This window comes from Peromyscus eremicus, chromosome 9 (assembly GCF_949786415.1).
Source record: "Peromyscus eremicus chromosome 9, PerEre_H2_v1, whole genome shotgun sequence".
Taxonomy (NCBI): Eukaryota; Metazoa; Chordata; class Mammalia; order Rodentia; family Cricetidae; genus Peromyscus; species Peromyscus eremicus.
The window spans coordinates 84,928,699-84,947,374 of NC_081425.1; the positions used below are offsets into that span (position 1 = coordinate 84,928,699).

At 46.9% G+C, this 18,676-nt stretch overlaps 1 protein-coding gene across 2 annotated transcripts in view; it reads left to right on the plus strand.

The window, feature by feature from the left end:
- Cacna1d (calcium voltage-gated channel subunit alpha1 D) overlaps positions 1-18,676 on the plus strand; it is a 304,192-nt gene that overhangs the window by 213,686 nt on the left and 71,830 nt on the right. For both annotated transcript variants that reach the window (XM_059273955.1, XM_059273957.1), the window contains 10 exons: positions 136-162; positions 3,815-3,975; positions 5,597-5,822; positions 6,072-6,279; positions 10,226-10,346; positions 12,938-13,052; positions 13,723-13,792; positions 14,623-14,689; positions 15,279-15,426; positions 18,328-18,457. In XM_059273955.1, the coding sequence (XP_059129938.1) occupies positions 136-162; positions 3,815-3,975; positions 5,597-5,822; positions 6,072-6,279; positions 10,226-10,346; positions 12,938-13,052; positions 13,723-13,792; positions 14,623-14,689; positions 15,279-15,426; positions 18,328-18,457 (1,273 nt within the window). The remainder of the gene's footprint in view (positions 1-135; positions 163-3,814; positions 3,976-5,596; positions 5,823-6,071; positions 6,280-10,225; positions 10,347-12,937; positions 13,053-13,722; positions 13,793-14,622; positions 14,690-15,278; positions 15,427-18,327; positions 18,458-18,676) is intronic.

The window sequence follows — 18,676 nt, forward strand, 5'->3', positions numbered from 1 at the left end:
CAGCTGGCCGGCTGTAGGCACGGGGGACCAGAGTCCTGGCTTCTCTGCATGGCTTGAGCCATCTCTGCTTCAGGGATGGGAGCTTACCTCAGGCCTTCCAAATGGGAGTCTTAACATTGTTCTCTTCCCTTTCAGTCAGGCTATCTCGAAATCCAAACTCAGGTCAGTATCTTCTGTTCCTGTTCATTTTCTTCCCCTCCCGCTTCCCCCCCGCCCCGGCCCGAAAGCATGTGTTGGGCTTTTTATGTTATGTTTTGAAATCTGAATTTCACATAGAATTGGTCTAGACTTGAGTTTAAGCATGGATCCCAAATTTCAGTCAGTCTAAGTATCCCAATCCTGCCTTAGGGAAGCAGAATGGGGTGTTGGTGCCTTTAAACACACAAGGCACATTTTGCCTCCTTATCAACCCTTCAGTCTCTTCTTAGAGATTTTTCCATAATAGAAGGTTCAAGAAGACATCTAAGGCACCTCGTAGTATTCAGTTTCCTGATCTGGATGCAGACTACGTGTTCACTTTGTGAGTCTCGTTGAGCCATATGCCTGCATTTTGTGTACTTTCCCTGTTAAAGATATTTCCCTGGTGCACACAAACAGTAGACTAAAACTAATACAACACCTCAACCTGTAGAAACTCTAGAAGAAAACAGGAGAAAGAGCATTGGGTTAGGCGAAGATTTCTTCATATTCATTGCCCAATACATAATCCATATTAGAAAAAAATTGATAGATTGGTCCCCATAAGAATTAAAACTTTTAACTTTGTTTTATTATAAAATAAAAAGATAAGCCACAGACCTGATGAAAATATTTGTGAACCATATTTGATAAAAGACTAGTATCTAATATAGAGAGAATAATATGTAAAGACAGTGTCAGTGACAAAAGAACCCTATAAAATTGGAAAGAAGTTTCCAGCAGGCAGGTCACAAAGAGGAGAAATGTGTGATATCTATACACATGAACATGGTTTGCTCAGAAAATGCTAGTTAAAACCGTAATTTGATAACTACTGCACACTGATACAAGTAGGTCACATTCAAATATCTGTCTGATGATGCCAAGTTCTGACAAGGGTGCTGACGGGTATTTTTGTGGAGTGCTGGCCAGCATGTTAAGTGACATAATTATTTTGAAAAAACACTTACTAGTTCCTTACAATGTTACATTAACGATATGGCCCAGCAATTCCAATTCTAAGGTATTTATGTAAGAGAAAGACATACGTAAGAATTATATGTGTTTATAGTGGCTTTGCTCATAATTACTTTAAACTAGAAATAACCCAGCGTCCATCAGCTGATAAAGTGAGCAGATCTATTGTGATTTACCATGCAGTAGAATACTTCTCAGTGACAGGAAGAAGCGGGGGGAAATGCTGAGAGGGCCACTGAGATGGCTTAGTGGGGAAGGGGTTTGCTGTGCAAGCCAGGTGACCCGGGTTCTAGAACATACCCTGACCACCACACACGTGGCGCAGCACGGTTACCCACCACACAGCATGTCTCATGTGTACATGTGCACACACAATACCATTGTGTTTTTTAAATTATTGATAATGTAGCAATACTGATGAATCTCAAAAGCATTTGGGTGAGGAAAAAAAAGCCTCAAAAGGATACCTATTGTGATTCTGGTTTTCTGGCAGTCTAGTTGAAACACAGCAGTGGGCATAGAAGACAGACCGGTAGTATTGATCTGGACATGAGGGCCATAAACAGACTCAGATGATGATGCAAGTGTTCTGCACTTCTGACCGAGTGTAGGCCTAAAAAGAATAAACTTGCTGCGTGTAAATTCTCTCTCAACCTGACTTGAAGTTGTTCTGTTGGTCTCTGTTACCAAAGACCACAGAAATGCTTCCTAATTTGGCACCTGCCTTTCATCTTCTGCCTCAGCTTTTGACATCCCTCCCCAAATCCTCCCCGACTCTGTAGCCATCCCAGACTGTCCTGTTTCCATAGGTGTCTTGCCTTGGTGACTTCACCTCCACGGTCCTTGGCCTGAAGTCTCCTCTAGGGAGACTTCCACCTCCCTCTGGAAAGTCTCAGTCATTAAGGTCCAGCCCAGCTCTTTGCTTTGCAGACAAGCCTTCTCTGGCTCTTCCAAAGAGCATGTAGGCTCCCTTCTCCCTGTTCCCACACCTTAAATCTGGGGCTCGACTTGTGTCAATTTGCAGCTGTCATTTACCCATAACCCTTTGTGCCTGTTAAAGCCAACAACCCTAGAAAAGTGTCTTTTGTATCTCCATTCACTAGCAACAGGCTCCTATATACCCAGTGTTCAGGAATGCAGGCTTCCGACCACCCACACATAATTGAGCCCAGGGGGAGTGAAACTAGTAGTGTTACATGTTTCCAGGGAGTACGACACTGAGGTCTTCTAGATGTTGTGGGTCACTTTTCCCTTGTCATTACTGTGCAAGATAGACCCACCAAGCATAGCCTTTGGGGACTACCTTGTGTCCCAGGAGAGCCCAGCTGTGAGCTGTTAGAGTCCTCAGTAGAGTAGTCTGTGCTGCTCATCATGTTTCTAGATGCTGTTTGTCCCATCGGAAACTGCAGAGCAAAATAAAAAGCAAAGCCCAGCTTGCCGGGTCTGTGTGAAGCCTCCCATTGCTCATCTGTTGCTGGCTTCCTGGCTTGCATGTGTTTAGCAACACAACTGAGTGACACTGAAGCAGGCTTGATTTTCCTCCTGAGTCGTACCTCCGAGGAATGCCCCCCCTCTTTTTTTTTTTTTTTTTTTTCTTCGAGACAGGGTTTCTCTGTGTAGTTTTGTTGCCTCTCCTGGATCTCACTCTGTAGACCAGGCTGGCCTTGAACTCACAGAGATCCATCTGGCTCTGCCTCCCGAGTGCTGGGATTAAAGGCGTGTGCCACCGCCACCCGGAGAGGAAATGCCCTCTTGACAGACACTGAGACAGCATGGCCGGAAGAGAAGGGACTTTGCAACCCAGCTGGTTCTTCCCTGGGTTCCAGGTTGCTGAACAGCAAGCCGTCTGTGGTGCCTCACAGTCCACTTATGGCAAGGAGATGGGGAGTGTTTTCCAAAAAGGAGACAGGCAAAGGGAAAAATGACTTTCCCTAATCACAAACAGAGACGGAAGGTGGGTGGGGACATGTCACGTGTCTGTTTGGTTCTGCTCATTTTATTTTTATGAAAACACGATTCAATATTGGATCTTCTCCTAAAGGTATATTTTGAGCATTACTAGTTAGAAAGGGCACCCGATGACTCAGCCTGAAGACACATGTCCCACTCAGCTTTGACACCTACGAGGCACCAGAGGAACGCCAGAGATTTGAGAAAGGATTAAAAGCTTCCCTAAAAAGAGAGTTATGGTCATGGATTGCTTTGCTGCCTAATAACTTCTGAATAATGATAAGCTGCCACACAAGATACATATAATAAGCCAAGTAGTTCTGCCCCTCTGCCCCCAACAGATCATGCACTATATGACACCCCCAAGATCTTTGTGTGTGTACCGGTGCAGTCTTGAATCTGCACTTGAGTCTGTAGATGTCTGGATTCTCTAACCCACTTGCAGGCTGCATATGTCAGATCAGATCCTGGAGTTATTTATAGCCAGCAGGGAAAGTGATAACACAATTCATTCAAGATTATACTGTTGAAAGCTGCATGTTAAGACTAACAGTTTTTATCATGGGGTCTGTTCGCTTCTGTGCTGGTGGTTCATATCTTTTCTTCCTAAGCCACCTGATGTGAACTTTTATTGCTCAGTAAAGTTTATTGGCCCCCGAGATGCCGTATTTGCCCATGGTCTAGAGAGCAATGTTTGCTTGTTTTTCAGCCGACGCTGGCGTCGCTGGAACCGATTCAATCGCAGGAGATGCAGGGCTGCCGTGAAATCCGTCACATTTTACTGGCTGGTCATTGTCCTTGTGTTTCTCAACACTTTAACTATTTCCTCTGAGCACTACAATCAGCCAGACTGGCTGACACAGATTCAAGGTATGGCTGGAAGGTATTCTTCTTTTGTTCTGAATTAGAGATGCTTACAGCGAACACATGTTCAGTATTATCTGAAGTGTAATGGGGTAGTAGAACATCCAGTTAGAACTAAGAAGGCAGGAGAACCATTCAGACTCAGGCTAGCCCTGGAACAGATGTACTGCCTACATACACTATGCGATGCCAGCCAACTTATGCCCCAACCTTGAGATAGCCCAGGACCCAGGAATTTTGGAGTTGATATGTCCGTCTCCCTGCCACACTGGAAGCTTTATCCCCACTTTAGTATTTTTGGTAAGTGATTTTGATTCCACTGCTTTTGATGGCTAGAATTGGGGTGTGTGGAGGTCATCCCCGGGAGAGCCCATTCTAGAGAGTTTTGAACTCTTTTTTTTTTTTGGTTTTTCGAGACAGGGTTTCTCTGTGTAGCTTTGCGCCTTTCCTGGAACTCACTTGGTAGCCCAGGCTGGCCTCGAACTCACAGAGATCCACCTGGCTCTGCCTCCCGAGTGCTGGGATTAAAGGCGTGCGCCACCACCGCCCGGCTGAGTTTTGAACTCTTGACTTGTCTTTCTGTATTTTGGCTTCCGCTCCCCTCAGCCTACTTGGCATTATTTCTTGCTACTAAAAAAATTTCTTTGGCAGGGGCTGGAGAGATGGCTCAGTGGTTAAGAGCACTGGCTGCTCTTCCAGAGGTCCTGAGTTCAATTCCCAGCAACCACATGGTGGCTCACAATCACCTGTAGTGAGATCTGGTGCCCTCTTCTGGCCTGCTGGGACACATGCAGGCAGAATGCTGTATACATAATAAATAAATCTTAAAAAATATATATATTGTTAAAAAATTTCTTTGGCACTTTGAAGCTGGCTCAGTAAGTAAAGTGCCTGCTGTGCACACGTGACGGCCTTAGTTCAGACCCCCAGAGCTCGCTTATAGAAAGCTAGTCACTGCAGTGGATACCTGTGACCCCAGCTCTATGGGATGGACAGCAACAAGAGGGTCACCGGAACTAGCTGGGTTTGGTGAGAGGCCCTGCTTCAAGGGAATAAGGTGGAGAGTGATCGAGCAGAACATGCAACGTCTTCATTTGACCCCTGCGTATGCTCAACCACACACATGTGCTGATAAACACCCCTCCCTCCCTCTCCCTCTCTCTCTCTCTCTCCCCCATACACAGAGAGAAAATAAATAAGAAATAATAATTGACACTAGGATGCCACAAGTGGTCATTCACCAATGTCCTGTTTTATTTATTTATTTATTTATTTATTTATTTATTTATTTATTTATTTATTTTCTCTCCATATGGGGAAAGTGTATGTGTGTATGTGGGATAGGGATGGGGGTGTCGAAGAAAAAAAACTATAATGTGATCTCAGTGCATAATCTTAAAGAGTTTAGTGTTGACAGGCTACAGGAATTCATGTGATAAAGGTCTCTCTACCATTTCCTAGAAACCGAGTGACTTCTCCAGACTCACTTGTGGGTGGTGGCCAGCAGCAGTAAGGATGGTCCCTGTCCCCAGTGCAGCAGTGAGGCTGGGATGAGGCTTTGCCGTGTCTGCGGTGGGCACTGGTGGAAGGGAGGGATGAAGAGCATGCCTGCCCTTTGTCTTTCCAGATACTGCAAACAAAGTCCTGCTGGCGCTGTTCACCTGTGAGATGCTGGTGAAGATGTACAGCTTGGGCCTCCAGGCGTACTTTGTCTCTCTCTTCAACCGCTTTGACTGCTTTGTGGTGTGTGGGGGGATCACCGAGACCATTCTGGTGGAGCTGGAGCTCATGTCCCCTCTGGGGGTCTCCGTGTTCCGGTGTGTGCGCCTCCTGAGGATCTTCAAAGTGACCAGGTAAAGATGTGGGTTACCCTCCCGGAGCAGGGGACACTCTCTTCCTTTCCCGCGGCCTCTGGGCTCACCCCCCTCCCCTTGACCTGTAGGCACTGGACCTCCCTGAGCAGGGGACACTCTCTTCCTCTCCCATGGCCTCTGGGCTCACCCCCCTCCCCTTGACCTGTAGGCACTGGACCTCCCTGAGCAGGGGACACTCTTTTCCTCTCCCGTGGCCTCTGGGCTCACCCCCCTCCCCTTGACCTGTAGGCACTGGACCTCCCTGAGCAACCTGGTGGCATCCTTGTTGAACTCCATGAAGTCCATTGCTTCGCTGCTGTTGCTACTCTTCCTCTTCATCATCATCTTCTCCTTGCTGGGCATGCAGCTGTTTGGTGGGAAGTTTAATTTTGATGAAACCCAAACCAAGCGAAGCACCTTTGACAACTTCCCCCAAGCGCTCCTGACTGTGTTCCAGGTGAGCTCCTGCCTCCCCCCAATCCCAAAAGCACTTGTTGTGAGCAGAAGCCAGAGAGCTAGAACCCGTGCCTTCTTGGATCTACCCACAGCTCGTTAAGACCTCAAGATGCCGTTTTATCAATCGTTTCCACCCCGTGGTCCTCGGGGGCAGAATTTAATGTCACGTAACTTATTCTACGGCATCTTCCAGCTACCTGTGTGATAGGACAAACCCAAACACTCTTTGTTTGATTTTGTGAGATTTCTGTGAGACTCTAAAATCCTCTTGTTATTCACTAGTTTGTTTGCTTGTTTTGTTTTTTTTTTTTTTTATATCACAAGGCATATTTGCAATCATAGTTATAATAGATTCAAGCCAGGAAGTGAATTTGGACCCATAGCTGGGATGTCTTGATGCGCAGTCAGAGGAGTCCAGGCGATAGGGCTGTGCTTGCCTCTGCTGCCCTTTGCTTGGAGTGAGGCTCTGAAGCTAATTGTGCTGCGGGGCCACTGGCAGTGTCTCATAGGGGCGCTGTCACTGGAGGAGCAGCACACTAGCCACAGTGCTACCTGTGGGCTGGGGTACACTGAGCCCTCCTCCCATGCTTCCAGCTGGGCCCCTGCTGTGGTCGGAACGTGACAGATTAGCGTACAGTGCCATCCACCCTCCCCAGATTTCACATGTGATAGCAGCAAACATCCAAACATCTAGTCCTGATGAAGAGACAGGGGCATCATGGGAAGGGCAGGAAACAGGTAGGTGTCATGGTGGCTTTCCCTGTTCTCGCTTCTGTGACTTTGAAAGTCACTTGTCCTTTTCTGAAGGAATACAGTGTCTACAGAGAATGATCTAGAAGGTTTCTCATATGGTCATTTGAGATTCATAGAATTACTACTGCTGTAGGCTGGGGCTTCTTAAACGTTTCGCTGCTTGCAACCATTTTTACCCCAAGTTTTTTTTTTTTAAACAACCATATATATAGTGTGTGTGTGTATACAAATCAAACATTTGCTAGTAATGAACATAAAGAATTAAAAAATATATTTGTGCCTAAACACACACACACACACACACACACACACACATACACACACACGCACACACGCACACACACACAATTAAAAATAAAGGTAAACCTTAAAAATTTAAAGAACATATCTTTGGCAGACATACATTTTCAACATTTATTAAAGACAAATGCAAATTTGCATACTAATCCATAAATAAAGAAAGAACTAAGTCTTGGGGCTGGGGAAAGTTTGTGAGCACCTGCCAAGCATGAGGACCTGAGTTTGGGTTCCTAGTGCCCACATAAAAAGCTGGGCATGGCAGTTCCTATTAGTAATCCCAGTATGTGGGCAGACAGCAGAGACAGGAGGATCCCTGGAGCTCATTAGCCAGCCAACCTAGCCAAACTGGTGAGCTCCAGCCAGCTTCAGTGAGAGACCCTGTCTCAAAGCACATAGTGAAGAGTGATCGAAGAAGACACCCAATGTTGATGTCTGACCTAGACCTGCAGGTACACCATAGGAACATGTACAGACACATAACACACACACACACACACACACACACACACACACACACACACACACAGAAATCTTGGCTGAATACTGATATTTTCATTTTATCATCATCAGTTCCTAGAATGCCTCTTTACATAAATATGTAGTACAAAACAGCGGAAGGATGTTTAAGGCCCTTTCAGAAACTATTGGAAATTCTACCATAATTTATTTAACAAGTTGTTTTGTTGTTCTTGCTGTTGCTTTTTCCAAATTTCAAACCCTCAACTGAAATACAAGTTTTTAAAATCAAATATTCGAACATAATCCAGTCCAAAGATGTGCTATTGTGAGAGCTACATGCAAAGGAACTGATAGGAAATCGTGCAAGTCATTGTTTTCTGTAATTAAGCACACGTGTTTCTATAAGAACAGAAAACTTAGTGTGTTCAGTAAAAACACTGCTGTTCCCAGCCTGCAGAAGTCCAGGCTGAGGGAGTTCAGGGAGGGTTCACGGCTATTGCATGGACTGAGAGCATGTGCAGTGCTAAGTGGGCGTGTTGTGAATTCAGTCTAAGGCTGCAGGGACCTTGTGCAATACAGCATGCGTCAGGGCTACCAGGAACATCTCCAGCTCATTTAAGGTTGGGTTTTTGAACCAATTTTTGTTTGCTGTGTGTTCAGAAACCTTTCACTCTTACCAGGGCTTTTATAACCTCATGGCCTGTTAAGCGACCCCATATGAAGTCATACCCCACAGTTCGAAACCCATGATAGGGTCTTCTTTTAAATTATTTAAAAGTCATGGCTGCTGGTTAGTTACTGGGTTTTTTTTTTTTCTTATTTCTTTCAGGAAACACTTGTTTCCTTTTTCTTGCAATACATTTATATGGCACAAAATGTATGTGTTACAAAAAGATACAAAATGGCAGTCCTCCCACCCAGCCACCCCACCCCACCCCCACCCCCGGTATTCCTGGGTGGTAACCACTACTGACCAGTTTTCCGAGTAATCTTAGATATTTGGTCACAGGTGAGAGTCACTCCACCTGCTTACCGGGGTGAGTTTGCACAGGGGGGTGGCCCACCACATAATGTCTGGCATCTTGTTTTGGTCCGTTCTTATCTTTAAGAGATGGGCTGCCTACTTGATCCCCGAAAGGTTACAAACGCAGCATAGACAGTGGGTGTGGATTGCCCTTGCTTCTGTGACCAGTCCCTCACAGCGCTCCAGTGGGTGGAGCGGAATGCACAGGACACAGTAGGCGCGTGTGAGAGACCAGGTGTGCGGGACAGGTCCTCCATGTGGAACTTCTGGGTGAAGGCTGCCTCGTACTTGGTACCCTGACAATGCTCTGCTTATAGCGGAATTCATTCACTCGCAGGCAGCAGCTTGGAGGCAGCCCGTGCTCTTTCCCTTTGCAGAGGTGGGTGTTTGTACTTCGTAAGTACTGCTAGCCTGACAGGTGAAATGGTTTCTTGTACTTTTATCGGGAATGAAGTCAAGAGCCACTTTTCCAATTATCTGCCCATTTGCTGTTTGACTCTGGTCTGCATAGAAGATAAACTCTCTCCCTAGGGGGTAGCATTTTAAAAACTGCAGTCTGTACTTGTCTGATTGGGTTTCAGAATGGATTGGATTACCAGGTATCATCAATAGAGAAGATTACATTTGAAACGGATTGTTTTTACTCTTGAGATAGTTTACACACTTTCATGTGACAGAATTCCCTGATTCTGAAAATGCACGGATACAGTTCCCTGTGTCTGCAGACATTCGCTATGTGGAATACTATGTACTGAGCAAAATGAATGAGAAGAAGCTACTCAGTCAGCGTCTGCAGGAATATCACTGAATGGAGAAAAGCCACTTGTAGAAATATGGTATACTTCGTGCTTAAAAAAAATAAGAGAAGTTACCAGTGGCCTCTCCCCTCCCTCCCTCCCTTCTTCCCTTTCTCTCTCCCTCCTCCTCCTCCCTGTGTGTGTGTGTGTGTGTGTGTGTGTGTGTGTGTGTGTGTGTGTGTGTGTTTTAATCCATAGACAAAGTTGCCAGACAGACAGGTACCAACATCAATCACTGTCTAGGAAAAAAAAAGCTAGAAGAAACAACTCTTATTTGCAAAATTAAATAATACATTGAGCCAGGCAGTGGTGGCACATGCCTTTAATCCCAGCACTTGGGAGACAGAGGCAGGAGGGTCTCTGTGAGTTTGAGACCTGCTTGGTCTACAGAGTGAGTTCCAGGACAGCTAAGGCTACACAGAGAAACCCTGTCTTGAAAAAACAAAATAATAATAAGTTGAAGCTTCAACAGGGTAGCAGATAGATCAATTTCATTGTGAGCTGGGCTGAGAAAAGCCACTGAGGTCAGAGTTAGTGGTAGCCGAGGAACTCTGGGATAGCAGCTGTGGCCTGAGGAGTCTACCAGCTGTCTGACCCCAGCCTTGTCTTCTCAGATCCTGACAGGCGAAGACTGGAATGCGGTGATGTATGATGGCATCATGGCCTATGGAGGCCCATCCTCCTCCGGGATGATTGTCTGCATCTATTTCATCATCCTTTTCATCTGTGGCAACTGTATCCTTTGGAACGACCAGAACTATGTGGTCCCCGTCACTGCTTATTCTCTGTGAAGTTTCCAGTGGTTATGGTGTTGGTAGCAGCTGTAGGGGTAAGGGAGACAAATGCCTTCCCCTTGTTCGCTCCATGCTGCCTTTCTGTCCATGTGGCAGATGGGAGCCATATAGTCATGATGGTAACAGTGCACATACAGGTTAGTGTCGTGTCTCCATACAGGACAAGCAGGGAAGCCTGGTGTGTGTTTATGTTGTCGTCACTGGGAGGTTAGGGCTACGTCCGTGTCACCCCATGAGCAGTGAGGAGCCACTGATGGATCGTCCCAGTCTTGCCTTGCTCGCCTGTCTTCTATATCATGTTGTACAATCTTGCTCTGACTTGCTCGATTCCTCTTCCCTGCAGTGGGCTGTTGGGTCCCTTTGTTTACCTCCACCAGCCCCTTCAGGATCTCGTAAAGTCTGGCATTGTGTCTGTTTATTCTCTGGCTCCTCCATGCCTAGCATAAGACCTACCATATGAAGAACCTTCATAACGGTGGCAAATAAGTATGCGTACAGACATGAACACCGCGTGTTCTCCTCCCTGCTGATTTAAAAAGTCCTGCTATGGACAAGTCCTTTGTGGTCCAGGTCCCTGTAGCTCATCCCTCTCGGTCTCCTTTAGCTCTTTGGTGCACTTTCTTCAGTGTGGAACCCTAGAGCCGACCACCCTGCTGTCCTTAGGGGCAGTGCTTTATGCTATGAGGTTTCTGAGGAAACCCTGTCTCAGCACGTCCACCACATTGCTGAGTCCCTGGGCTCAGTTCTAGTGCCCCATCCTCCAGGGAGCTCTCCTCTGCTCACAGATGAGTTCACTGAGCTCTGAATTCCCCCTCAGATTTTGTCCGTGTCTGTTGGTCGTGTGCAGAGTCCACTGTCCACTGGAACTTCTGTGGGCACGCCCCCTCCTCCCCAGCCAGATGACAGCTTTGTGGGCCAGGAGCCTCCTTCTTTGTGTTGACCTGCTTCCTGGTAAAATGGTGTGTAGTGGCCCTTGAGGACATTGTTAAGTGATCGTTTTCCTTTTCTGTTTTCCTCCTGACTGGCTGTAGCCACGCTGTGTGCCAAGCTTGAGTCTGCCGACTGGTTCCTGCCACTCCTCTCTGGCTCCCTGTTGAAGCTCTCTGTAGCATATGCCACCACATGAGGTTCTTCAAGAGTTGCTTAGCTTGCCTGTCTCCATCTGGGACAGATTCTCCATTACATCATGTTTCCTCCCGTATCCCCAGTACCCAGAGGGGCTGGCCTGCCCAAGGTGCTTTGTAGATCTTTCTGAATGAATTCACAGAACACCCCTGTTTAGGAAGCCTGGGCCATGCCTCTGAATGCAGGTGACATTGATCCAGATTTACACTCCACTTCCCACAAGTTTAGTGTCATGGCAAGGCCAAGAATGGGATTCTTTCTTCATGGGGTCCATTGAGAGACATGCTTGACACAGCTGTTTCCCGTGCTGACCCCTGTCTAAGCCACCATTGTAAAGCCTGTCTGAGGAGTTTCCAGCTCCTTGTGCTATCTCCAGCCCAGGAGAGATGCATTGTCCAAGTTTCAATGTAACTCACCCAGGTTTCCATCCTCCTGGAGTCTTGAATAGAAGTAGACATGGCACCCTCCTCGCGCCCCCCCCCCCCACACCAATCTTACCATTAGGCCCTTGTTAGCTTTCATTGATACATGTGTTCAGCAGCCCACCTGGAAGTTTCTAATATACAGGGCACATGGGGCCATGGTCTACTGCTCCTGTCTCTCCTATGGCCCTTCTGAAGGCTGAGCATCAGGCTTAAGGAAACAGGCACCCAGCACAAGACCCTCAGCCCCCTGGGCTTCTCACAGAGTTCATAAATGCTAGTCAATAAGGAAGTAATCACATCTGACTTGAGGCTCTCATTAAGAATACATTTTTTTTTTCTAAAAATCCTGGAAAACATTGCAAGCAGTTTTATAATTTAAAAAGCTTATTTGCTTGATACATTACCATTTACAAAAGTATATTCAGCCACAAGTCTAGCCACAGCAGGGCCCTCCAGAACACAGCCTAGCCTCTCTTGGCAGGAGCTTTAGATTGCCATCCCTAGTAGGCATCTGCAGAGTGAAGAATAAAGGAACTAGCCACAGACTCTGGAGCCCATGCTAGAGGAGAAAGCCTCCTGCTATTTTGTGTGATGAGATCATCGTTCAATCACATGTGGCCTTTGAAGGCGTCTGGCTTGCAAAGGAATCCCTTGAATATGTATGTTATAATGTGTGCTTTCAAAGAAAATGAAACACAATGTGCTACATGAATGTCCAGCGGTAGATAAGAAGGAGTCAGTGAAATGTGTGTTTCCATGCCTCTCTGTAGGTAGTCAGGGGACCCTACCTAGGTTTCTATGCTTTTTACTTGTTTTTTTAAAGTGGGATTTTACCAAGTTCTCTAGTTGTACCAAGGGAATATCACAGTAGGGTCAGTCACCCACTCCCAGCCACCATGAGCAGAGGAGTGTGACATCGCCTTTATCAACTCTGCGTAGCTGCATTTAAAAACACATTGTACCCTTAAGATTTTCAAATTAGATATCCTACTGAATGTCTTCTTGGCCATCGCTGTAGACAATTTGGCTGATGCTGAAAGTTTGAACACTGCTCAGAAAGAGGAAGCTGAAGAAAAAGAAAGGAAAAAAATTGCCAGGTAATCCTGTTTTCACTGAGGCATTTTCTCAGAGGTGCTAGGAGTGCTCAGCCATGCTTCCCAAGGGGTGCTAGGGACTCAGCCATGCTTCCCAAGGGGTACTAGGGACTCAGCCATGCTTCCCAAGGGGTGCTAGGGACTCAGCCATGCTTCCCAAGGGGTGCTAGGGACTCAGCCATGCTTCCCAAGGGGTGCTAGGGACTCAGCCATGCTTCCCAAGGGGTGCTAGGGACTCAGCCATGCTTCCCAAGAGCTGAGGCCCTTTATTGCTGCCTTGCAGTGATTATGGGTAACTATGTGGTACCAACTAAAGAGAAGGGACTCTTGGCTAAAAGCCAGGCTCTTGGCTCTTACCCTCAGAGCAAAGAGTGGAAGTCACACATCCCTGTGCTTACAGAATCACTACAGTTAATTGTGGCGTCATAAATTAAACGATGCATTCAGTGCTGGTTAGCTCTTGGCTGAGGATTTTAATAAGATGATCTGTGTAATGGCTCCATTGCATTAGATGCACAGGAAGCCCCGAGTTTGTGTTGCCCTGTACTCTTGGCCATCAGTGTTTCCAACTGAATTCTGGGCCTCCATCCAGCACTGTTGATTCAGAATCCTGGTTAGCCCTTTAATACACAGCAATATGGTTATTCGGTTTCTTGTGTTCTTTTATCTGTAGAAAAGAAAGCCTAGAAAATAAAAAGAACAACAAACCAGAAGTCAACCAGATAGCCAACAGTGACAACAAGGTATTTTTTCCAGAATAACTTCTCTGTGTTTCAAAGTGATTCTGTTGGTGTCTCCATCACTGTACCACTTACACCATGAAAGCGTCTTTGAGTGTGATATTTTACTGTGAAAAATAGAGCCTACCATATAGGACTGGGGATTCTGATTGAGTTAGAGAGGGAGCTGATTTTTAACATTTCACCACAGGGTGTGGATACTACAGCAATTAGACTACTTGTTTTATTTTGAGTTGTAACTATGTGGTCAGACATAACCCATGGTTACAATTATGTTAGTATCTTCTTAGTAGGTGTTAAGGCTGGGGTTTTTTTAGTAGTCCACTGTTCCCAGAGATGACCTTAGAGTCCAGGTGGTCTAGGAGGCTTTGAGGCTGCACTGTCAGGCTTCATCACACTTAGGACAGCTCTGGATATTTCTGTGATGTGTTTGTTCATGAAATGGATAAACCCCAAGTGAGTGACAGTCGCATGTCAAACACTAGACTACCTCCATGGAGTTCACAGTCTAATTGAGTGACAGGAATCTAAATGTGGTCATCACACAGTGTATGTGCCTGCACTGGAATGGCAAAAGGACAGAACCATGGGCAGTGCCCACTGTGACCTGGGTGGCGGCCTGTCTCTTACCTGCTCTTGGGCCTTTTGGCTGAAGCAGAATCTTTATCTATCATCTCTGCACATGCACACATACACACACACACACACACACACACACACACACACACACACACATTTGCATAAGAGCCCTCGTACTGCTGAGTGGCAGGGTGGCCCTCTGGCTTTGGCCCTCTGAAGTACATTAAGTCAGCATTCCCTCTCTGTTGTCCTAGGTTACAATTGATGATTATCAGGAAGAGACTGAAGACAAGGACCCCTACCCGCCCTGTGATGTGCCAGGTATGTGGGACAGAGAGGCCCAGAAGTTTGGAGATATGAGGGGAGGGGTTGTCACACGGGGCCGCTGAGGCCACCAAGGCCGTGGGCCCCATTGTCTTGGAGAGCAGTTAGCTCTTTTCCCCCAAAGTCACAGGCAGCACAGAGGGACTTAAATCCCAGGTTGCGGAAGAGGAAGATGGACTGATAGGCACAGCTTTTGCTAGAGAAGTGGTTGTGGGGTGTCGAAGCCTGAGGGTAAGCATGGCTGTGACTGGAAATCCACAGTTTTTCTGACTGAAACTGAGCAAGGGGGCGGCGGGAAACAGCCAGATGTTGGGAGGGTGGCAGCGAGGCTCTCACTATGTCTGTGGCCATACTGTGCCCTGGAGGATGCCTCCTCCCCATACTCCATAGCTAAGTGCAGCAGACATGGATGGGTGTGTCCCACCCCCATGCACATGCGCCCATATTCTGAAGGAAAAGGAAGGCTTTAGTTGGTGGAAGCAGTAGATGTTGTTAAAGTTCAAGCTACATTTTAAAGTGAAGTTGAGAACAATAATTCAGACCCATATGTAACCTTTCACACCTATAAAAACTGTTCCGTTTAAAGTAGGTGAAGAGGAAGAGGAGGAGGAAGAGGATGAGCCTGAGGTTCCTGCTGGTCCCCGTCCTCGCAGAATCTCAGAGTTGAACATGAAGGAGAAAATCGCGCCCATCCCCGAAGGAAGTGCTTTCTTCATTCTTAGCAAGACCAACCCGTAAATACTTCCTTCCTGGTCTCTTTGCTGCCGTCTCTCTACAGGGACTCTTGAGGGGGGTGGGGGTGGGGTAAAGAGCAGTGGTTCACAGCCCCCTTCGGACCCTGAGTGTTCCTGGACTCCACAAGTTCCCTTCAGCCCTGCTCATCTTCCTGGCCTTTGCCGTGCATTTAGCCCCGAGGAAGTGTCCTGTTCCCTTGTGGGTGGGACAGAGTCCTGGGAGGAGCCTGCTCCAGAATCCCCACCCCGACAGCCCCCACCTGGGAACAGCAATAGGGCAGGGACTAGCTCAGTAAGACATTATGGCGGAGTCCGTGGCTCTCCTGGTGTGTACACTGGCCCCCTCTATCACCTTTTCCTAACAAGTGGATCTGAAGATGCTTTATGGAATGAGACTTTCGTAAGCAGGTTCTGCACAGCATCTTCGTTTTCCGGTCCCATTTAGGTGATTTCCCCCACCCCCACCCCCCGTTGAGTTTTATGGTATTGCTCATGATGCTTTATAGGCTCTAAGCATTTGATTCAACACTATGAAACTGTGCTTAAAATAGCATCTCTCGTATTAAAATGATAAGGTGCTCACTAGGAACATGGTAATGACTCATCCACTGGGAAGGAAGAAGTCTATTTACTAGCTGGTTTCTAGGTTTAAATCATCTGGGATTAAGTGGGCTGCCAGGGGGATAGGTAGCTCCTGGGAGGGTTTCTAGAAGAATTGCAGAAGTAGTTCTTGGCTGTCGGAGAGGAGCACTGTGTAATTCACAGGCCCTGCAGAGACTCAGGTGGGAAGCAGAGCAGGCTGGAGTCCTTGAAACATGGCAGTTTCATGATCTTTTACACAGTTAATTTGTTGGAGTTGTGTGTGAATGACAGGAGGACACATGTGTCCCCCTGCATAGAGAGGTTGGAGGACAACTTTACGGATGTGCTGTTCTCTCCCCTTCGTGCTAGTTCTGGGATCGAACTCAGGTTGTCAGGCTTGCGTACAAAGTCTTTACCTGCCGAGTTATCTGGTCCACCCGGATGATCTTTATACAGCTCCTCACTGAGCATCCTTTAAAAGGGAAACAATAGAAAAGGCTGCGACAATGTTAGTGATGCCTGTAGTCCATAGATTATGTATGGGTATGGGAGGAATTGGTCCATTTTTCCAGAAGTCAAGGGCACCCCTGCCCTCATTGTCTTGGAAGGTTTTCCCCAGGCCCAGCTACTGCATTGTACATGCCTTCCAGGAAGTGTACAATGCTGAGTAGCCCAAGATGGGGACGCTTGAAGTGAGGAGTCACCATCATGTAAAGGTGACTCTTAGTTTTGAAAAAGTTAACTCTTTAAATCTGAATATTGAGAGTAGGGTGTTTTGACCCAGCCCCATGGCACCTTAGGGGAACAGGAGAGATTCTGATGGACCCCAAGAGCCATCATGAAAGACTTGGATCTGGGTTGAGAGACCTAGCTGCCCTCCTCACTTCTCAGGGTTGCAGGATTCAGTGAGAAACCCATCACAAAGTGCAATGAGATCCTTACATGTGAACAAACAATTCAACAACTTTTGCTTCACCTCTAAGGAGTACTTGTGGATCAACTGTTGGATTAAAAATAAGACATTTATGGGCCAGTGAGATGACTGAGTGGGTAAAGGTGCTTGCCACCAAGCCTGACTGCCTGAGTTCAATCCTTTCATATCCATATGAAAGGAGAGAAAGTTGTCTTTTGAACTCCACATGCACAGTGTGGCATCTGTGCCTACACACACACACACACACACACACACACACACACACACACACACACACGAGAGGAAGGGAGGGAGAGGTGGGAAAAGAGAGAGTGAGAGTAAACAGAAGTAATAAAGTGTTCTAAAAATAGGACATTTGTGACAATTTCCAGACAGCGGGACTTCACTAGCTCTCTCTTGTTGCTGGTCACATTTGTAAAATGGTTCCTTTGTGGATGAAGAAGGGAATGTGTCCTGTTCTTTGTGTTAGAATAAAAACTTGGGGCGAATTAAATTTGACAGTTGAGTGGAGCAAAGAATGACCCACAGGTGGAGCAGCACCTAGAGCAGAAGGCATTCCATGAGCTTTGCTCTGCAGTGTGGAGATGTCATCATGGACACAACTCCAAAGGGAGAGAGCCAGCTTGTCTGGCCACAGCACCACCTGAGTCCAGCCATTGGTTACAGGAGTGTCTTCCTATGTTAGGCCTCCAGTTAGTTTGCAACTAAGTTGGGTTGTAGATTGTTGTGTAGTTTACTCAGGGGACTTAATTTGGCCCAGTTTTCTTTCATAAGTCAGGCTTTATGCTGTGGTAGAAAAAAATTAGCAGTAGACATGCCTGGATTCGAACTCTACCCCTGATCCTTCCTAGCTTTGTTACCTTAACATTCTTTCATATCCATAAACCTCAGTTTTCTCATATTTTTAATTATTTATTTTTATGTGTATGATTGTTTTGTTTGCATATATGTCTATGTGCTACATGTGTGCAGTGCCCACAGAGGCCAGAAGAGGGCATTGGATCCCCTGGGACTGGAGTTACAGAGGGTTGTGAGCCCTTGTGTGGGTGCCGGGAACTGAACCCAGGTCCTCTGGAAGAGCATCCAGTGTTCTTAACCACTGAGCCATCACTCTGTCCCCGGTCCCATCTTTCATCTTTTGGAGGACAGTAACCTCATGTGTAAGGATTAGATGAAATGGTCTCTGTGGAACTCCTGACACAAAACTGCTCACACCACAAGGCTTTGGTGGGGCAAACTGTGGGCCACACTGTTCTTCCCGGCTGTAAAACAAGAGCAACATAGCCTTGGGCCAGCCTCCTCCTGGTCTCTCCCCCAAGAAGCCCCACACCCTGGAGGAGCCTGGCAGGCTCAGGCCTGTGCCCATGCAGTGCTTTTCTCAACAGGATCCGTGTGGGCTGCCACAAGCTCATTAACCACCACATCTTCACCAACCTTATCCTGGTCTTCATCATGCTGAGCAGCGCCGCCCTTGCAGCCGAAGATCCCATCCGCAGCCACTCATTCCGGAACACTGTAAGCCTCTGAGAGAGGAGATGTGGGTGGGACTACCCTGGGGGTCAGCCCCAACCTGTTTGTGTCAGGGGCCATCCTGGATACAGGGCCCAAGCATGGGAGCCTGGGGCTAGAGCCAGGGATTTGCTTTCTCTGGACCAAGCTGATGGAGACGCGTATTTAGAAGTCTCTGCAGTACTGCCAAGTGTCTTCAGGGATCTCTTTGGTCCTTTCTTCTTA